We start from the raw sequence: 6773 nt of genomic DNA, 5'->3' as shown, positions 1-6773 counted from the left end.
ACTGTCTAGGTGTCGCAGGGCTGCACACCTGTGTGGTCAGGTTTGTACACTTTGGAGGCCCCTGTGGGGGGCCCTCTGGTTGATGCTGGGCTGCAACACTCACTTCACCCCTTTCCTTGAAGGCCTCTTCTTTTGTCCAAACACTCCACCCCCAGTGTGGGCGGGGCCCCAGTGTGGGCAGGACCCTAGTATGCTTTATTGTCTTCTGTCCTGGTTTCCCTTTGGGGTGGATGTGTTGTTACCCCCTTTCCCAAAGCAGGTCATTGATGTTGGTGGGGAGGGGCAATTGGAGAGGGCGGAGAGGAGAGACAGGGGGGCAAGGAGAGGGGAAAGGGGAGGGAATGAAGCTGCCTCGGTCAACAAAACCTGCCAGGTTTGGGAGGGTCTGCTCTGGCCCCACTGCCTGGACACACCATCTGCCCCCATCATGACCTTTCCCCCTCCTCCTACCTCTGCCGTGGTCAGAGCTGGCTTGGAGCTCACCTCTGTCCAGCCACCTAATTCCTAAGTTCCAAGGTTTTATCTGGCACAGGGACTCATTCCCTAATAAGTGCTCAGTGCTCTTTTCCACCTCTCCCTCTCCTCTTGCATGTGCGATTTCCCACCCACTATTCCCACCCCCGGTCTCCATGAACATGCAGGTCCCAGGGACCCATTGGTGGACATAGGAAAAAAGAAGAGCAGGAACAAGGAAAGTTTCTCCCTGATTCTCGAGGGAAATAGAAGTGCACTCTCTCTTCAGGGAAGCGCCAAGCCTGCCCTGTTTGGGATAGTTCTCTTGTCCCAGGAAACCAGTCTGTTGAAATGGGATGTTCATTTATACTAGTACTAGTGGCCCGATGCACAAAATTCATGCACGGGGGGAGTGGGGGGTGTTCCTCAGCCCGGCCTGCACCCTCTCCAATCTGGGACCCCTCGGGGGGAATTGGGCCTAAACCGGCAGTCGGACATCCCTCTCAAAATCCAGGACCACTGGCTCCTAAGCGCTCACCTGCCTGCCGGCCTGCACACCCCCAACTGCCTCCCCCCACCGTCGGCCTGATGGCCCCCAACTGCCCCCCCTCTGCCAGCCTGCTCGCCCCCAACTGCCTTTCCCTCATGGCCTGATCACCCCTAACCGCCTCTGCCTTGGCCCCGCCACCATGGCTTTGTCCAGAAGGAAGTCCGGAAGGTCTCCTGGTCTAATTAGCATATTACCCTTTTATTAGTATAAGAGCTACCCAGGAGGACTGTTGATAATTCTGAGAACCACTGCCCCTCCCCACTTCCATCTCTGAACACACTCACACACGCATGCACACACATGTACACACACACACACTCACAGGTGCTGGTACACAAACATACGTATGGTAATGGCAGGTTTTCATTTCCTATCTTTGTGAGAGCTTTTAAAAATTTTAATCCTTTCTGTTGCAAAATAAACCAAAATATGCTTGAAAACCTTTGTAGCTCATGCTACGTGCTTCTGAGGTTGTAGCGCATTTCCAAAAGCCCTAGAGCATTTTGTCCTCCAGGGGCTGTGCAGAAGCACCGTGTGGGTAACCAGGCACTCTGCTCGCCTGGTATCTGTCTCACAGAGGGGACTGGGTCTCAGAGTGGGGCGGCCGGTGGTGGAAGGGGTGCTAATGATTGGGGGCAGGAGCCCAGCTGCCTGTCACACCTGGAAGTGGCTGTCGGTGAGGCCGGCCCTGACCTCTAGAAAGGGAGTCTGAGTTGGGGCTGGCTTTCCTCACTCTCTCCTGGGGATCCCTGTCTGTTCCCTTAACCGCCACCACCACCCCCAACACCCAGGCGCCCCGTGGCCAGACTCCTGCCCCATCCTTACCTCTGGCTTGTAGGCTTTCCGGAATCTCGAAGGTCCATCGGGGCTGAAGACCTGGCCAGGCATGCAGCTCACCACTGCCGGCAGCCCATTCTCACAGGTGACGTTCTTCACGGGGTCCCGCGTCACCTGTGGGCCCAGCTTGCAGCTGGAGATGTGGGCCTCCGTGCCCGTGCAGTCCATGGAGAACCGCCAGTAGCGCGGCTTCTTCCGGGCCGCGAACATTCTGCAGAGGGCCGGACGGGGCAGGTGACCGGGGGTCCTGGCACCCACCCCTCATTCCTTCTGCACCTGGGCATTGGGCACCTGCCCCGGGCCAGCCGCTGTGCTGGCTACTGGGAACTTGCTGGGGGGACCGGTGGGCAGGTCTCTGCTCCTGGAGCTCAGCCGGCTTCATGGAAGGGGATCCGCACAGCGCGTCTGCAAGCGCCCCGCACGCCGGCCCTGCACTGGGCACTGGGGGGCAGGACCTGGGAAGGGACGTGGCCTCCTGCCCCCCAGGCAGCTAGAAGACTAGGGACCGACTCAGTGTAGTAAGATGATACCAAAGCCTATAAACACAAAATGCAAAGGGATCTAAAAGAGACCAGACCCATCAGGGTACATACCTAGGTTGTGGGTTCAGTCCCCGGTCAGGGCATGTACAGGAGGCAACCAATCTCTCTCTCTTTCTTTCTCTCTCTCTCTCTCTCTCTCTCTCTCTCTCTCTCTCTCTCTCTGAATTTGTAAGATAAATACATAAAGCTGTATTGCCCAGATAATTTCAACATTTGTTGTCGTCCCCTGCGTTTATTTCCCTGTCAATAAGCAGTACAGCTTGATTATTAAGCTCTCTCCTGATGATATACAAGATCCCAAACGATGCAAATCCAATGAGGACAGTCTAGAGTTATGCCTTCTGCTGAACTGAAGTACAGTTTGCTTGATAAAAATATTATAATGGTGATGAAACTCAGCTACAGACCTCATCAACCCTTCACTCGGGACCAGAGCGGCTGCTTGTCTCCACACCTCGTCCAAGCAGGCTCTTTCTGGAAGGCAGGGGAGGGAGTCCAAGCTTTTTCTAAAACAGTAGCTATCACTGAGCAATGAACTGGTTACCGGACAGGGTACTGTGCCCAGTTTCCCCATCTCCAAGTTAAAGTAGCATTAGGATCCCCTCGATAAGACCGTTAGGAAAATTAAATGAGTTAATACTCAGAAAGCCCTGCGCACCGGTGTCCAACACATTGAAAGGGCTACGTACGTGTTTGTAAGATAAATAAATAAGACTGTACTGGGTAAAGCGGAAAAGGAAGAGAGGAGAGAAGGGCAGCTGCAGTGACAAGGGACGACTTCACAGAGGGTAGGGTTGAACTGGGCTTGAATAATGGCGGGATTTGTGAAGGCGGAGGGCCGAGAGGACCCCTGTCCTCTCACACTGTCCTAGCGCAGCAGGGTCCGTGTGCTCGTCCCAGCTTGCCAGAGCCCAGGGAGATGGCAGAGGGATAGATGCATCGGTGCTGGCTGCTCAGAGGGGCCCTGGGCGGCCTGGCCCCCGGAGGGGACAGAGCCAGGTCCTGTCCCTGCGGGTCCGGCAGGCCTGGGAATTCCTGCTTTGTCTCAAAGTGGATGGGTTGTGAACACAGAGGGAGGAAAAACCTTACGGCCACCACCCATATCTTTCCTTAACCAAAAATTGAGACTTGTAACAATTCTAGTATGCTTGTGGGCGCAATGGCACGGAATCTTTGAAACCAGGACTGTTCGGGAAAATTCTGGATGTGTGCTCAGCAGAGCTGCAGCCACCCAGGGGGACTGTTGATAATTCCGGGAACCTGTGCCCCTCCCCACTTCCTGCAGGCCCTGCACTTGGAACCTCAGCCTCCAGCGTGTTCTCCATGACACCCCCACATCAGGAAAGAGAGCACGCTCGGGGTCAGCTGCACGAGGATTGGTCAGCTCCAGTGGCTTGGAGAATCCTTGCTCTCAGCTTTCAGGAAACACCAGCTCTGCCAGGAACAGACATGCTGAATGCTGCCGCCTCCCCAGGCAGCCCGGCCTCCCTCTTACGTCAGCTCACAGTAATGCACCCTGACCCTCCACAGGCTCCCATCGGCAGCACACACCGCTCCCTCATGATTCACCCCAGACAGGCCCCGGGGGGTGCAGAGGAGCGCTGGGGAGGATGGGTGGGCAGCCCACTCCAGGCCCAGGGATTGGAGAGGGACCGGAGTTAGGGGAGAGCCATTGGCAGGGATGGGAAGCCTGCTTGAGAAAGAACTGTCCATTCTATGGCTGGCCTGATTCAATTAAAAATAAAAAGTCCTGCTGGCTCCCTCCCAGCCAAGGGGATCCCTGCTTTCCCAGGAATTCTGCCAGCTGCTGAGCACATCGGTTCCAATTACACACTTTGGAAGTAGGTGTGGATGAAAAGGGCCACATACTAAACCTGACAGGCTCAGGGGAGGCCTGCGATCTACTATAAAGTAACCATACAGCCCGAAATTAACTTTCTAGCTAAAAGCAGGTCACGGAAGGTAGTCATTTCCTAGGCCGGTATCTTCCCTGACAAAGGTCAATCTTTACCTTAACCGAGCCTGTCTATTGTCTCTGCATCTACCTTAACACACCTTTGGAATGTGGGGTAAACCCCCCTCCTCACCCCCAGACTCCTCGGGGCACAACCACCCACCAGAGCAGAGACCAAGATTTCCTCATTGTTATTGTTATTGCACTATTGTTGACTGCTAGCTGTCCTGTACCCACCTGTAAAAGAAGTGTGTGTCTGTTCCTTATACTTTTTATCCAATCCTACAGATTCCTCCCTCCTTTGTCTTCTCCAACCTAAAAGCCCTAAAAGCTGATCGTGGACGGCAGTCACATCCTAGGCCAGTAGCGTCCCTGTGTTCCTGACAAAGGTCAGTCTTTACGTAAGTGAGCCGGTCTATTGTCTCTGTGCATCTAAGATAACAGACCCTTAGACTATCAGCGTCATCTCCTTTCCAGACCCCTCAGGGCACACCCGCTGCACCAGAGTGTGAGACCACAGAACCCCTCATTGCTACCTTGTTGCCCAGATACTATCTCTATGTGCTGGAAACGTTAGTTGTTAACTGTCCTGTACCCACAATGTAAAAGCACTTGCCTCTTCATTGCACCCAATGGCAAAGATTTCCCTGCTTTGCTTTCTCCAGCTTCCGTAATCTACCAACAACGGATTTCATGTACCCCGCCTTACATCTTCTCCTTTTATTCTAATGTATAAAATAAGCTGTAAGACTGCCATTCTACAGAGCACTTTCTCAATCCGTTGAGATTTTGCTTCCTGGCAAATGTCATCAGTTTGGCTCAAATAAACCCATTAAAATTCTCCACGGGTTTGGACATTTCTGACATTAATACTTTGAATTCCTTCCTCTACCTGAAACGAAAGGAGGCTGGCTTTTCAGCCAACCAGCCAGGCACAGCCCTTCCACTCTCCCAGATGCAGTGCTGGACGCAGAATTCCTGCTTGTGTCAAAAATCGGTATCAATAGTGGGATCCTGCTTTCAGGCGAAAAAGAAAAAACTACAATACAAAATGCTCCTGCCCCTGGGATGGGCCCTGAGGCTACGAAGCCCCCCGAGGCCAGAGCAGAAAGCTCACAGCAAAGCAGCCCATGTTGGGGAGCCCTGGACTCCATCTTGAGTGAGTCTTTGGGTGCAGAGGCCTCTGGGGACATGTGGGTACCTTCCTAGGTGCCTCTGACTTGGAGGACGGGGTGGCTGGCAGAGGCTGAGGAAGAGCTGCAGTCCAGCCTTGGGGAGACTCTGAGTGGCCACAAGAACTGCAGGTCTCGGAGGGAGCCAGGGTGGAGAGCCTTGGCCACGGCCCTGGTGAGTCTCCAGGGCTGCCAAGCCCCTTAGGGGCCTGGTGCATGCAGAGAGATTACTAACACCATCCCAGACGCAATTACTTTGAAAACAATTTCCTTCCTAGAGTGGAAGGCTCCCCTGGGAAGCCGCTTCCCCTAGCTGGCTAGGAAGGGCCAAGGGAAATGGGAAAGATGTGAGTGGCCTCGGATTCAGGGACCATTGCGGGGGGTGACCCTCTCTCTTGCTCCCAGTTTTCCTCAACTTCTGAGCAGGCTCACAGACACCCCACCCTCAAGCCAGCCCTGCTCCAGCTCTGACAAAACAGCAAGGCCCGTGGTGGGAGCCGGGGCCGAGTGGCCAGAGCTGGAGCAGGTCTGCAGGTGGAGGTAGCAATGTGGACAGCACTCCCGAGTAGCTCTGTGACCCCCAAATCCACTGTCCTCAGGCCTGAGTCTCTCATCGTGCAGACGGAGGGCTGGGACCGGGTGACTTCTGAGGCTGCCCCATGCCCTTTGCTAACAGCTTTCTCCAGCTGGCTGCCATCTCAACCCCTCACAGCACCACCGAGGCACAGAACACTTTCCCCAGCGCACCTTCTCTTCTGGGGCCCAGCTGTCAGCGGAGTCCCAGAGACGAACACAAAATGGCAGAGGCCCGCCGAGGTTTTGCCCCGTGCTCCTGCCCTCCACACCACCTCCAGCTGGAGGTCCAAGGGAGGAGCTGGTTTGCAGCAGCCTGAGCCCAAAATACCACCCGCCAGCACCCGGATGCTCCCAGCCTTGAAGCCCTCTTCTGCCCCCATTTGAAAGAGCAAAGGCACAGACTCAGCCTGGGCGGGAGGTTCAGGGAGGCAGGTTTAAAACCAGCATGTGAGAGAATCCGCTGCCGACATAGATCTGAGCTCCCTCCTCAAAATCAGGAAAAGGACTCTGAACCGGCCACAGTTGGGGAGATGGCTTTCAAACGCCTTTGAACAGGCACATGCTGCTGGCCTCAGGGACCCCGTCCTGCCCTGGGCAGGGCTGATGGCTGCCTTCCCAGGCCCAGCACTGGACTCAGACCAGTTGTCAGCTGGGGCACTGTGGGGCAGCCAGATGGGAGCTGGTTGGGG

General features: G+C 55.1%; 1 protein-coding gene and 1 long non-coding RNA gene across 2 annotated transcripts in view; one reads left to right on the top strand and one right to left on the bottom strand.

The window, feature by feature from the left end:
- The window catches only part of LOXL2 (lysyl oxidase-like 2), a 98754-nt gene that overhangs the window by 30325 nt on the left and 61656 nt on the right, over positions 1 to 6773 (bottom strand). Inside the window, exon 5 of the mRNA XM_005864583.2 lies at positions 1829 to 2051. Within this exon, the coding sequence (XP_005864645.1) occupies positions 1829 to 2051 (223 nt within the window). The remainder of the gene's footprint in view (positions 1 to 1828; positions 2052 to 6773) is intronic.
- The window catches only part of LOC106725805, a 12202-nt gene continuing 10330 nt past the window's right edge, over positions 4902 to 6773 (top strand). Inside the window, exon 1 of the long non-coding RNA XR_001361783.1 lies at positions 4902 to 4912. This is a non-coding gene — a long non-coding RNA (uncharacterized LOC106725805). The remainder of the gene's footprint in view (positions 4913 to 6773) is intronic.

The sequence above is a fragment of the Myotis brandtii genome, unplaced genomic scaffold, assembly GCF_000412655.1.
Source record: "Myotis brandtii unplaced genomic scaffold, ASM41265v1 scaffold19, whole genome shotgun sequence".
Taxonomy (NCBI): Eukaryota; Metazoa; Chordata; class Mammalia; order Chiroptera; family Vespertilionidae; genus Myotis; species Myotis brandtii.
The sequence above is the reverse complement of the archived record's forward strand: the minus strand, read 5'-3'. Positions and strand labels throughout refer to the sequence as shown.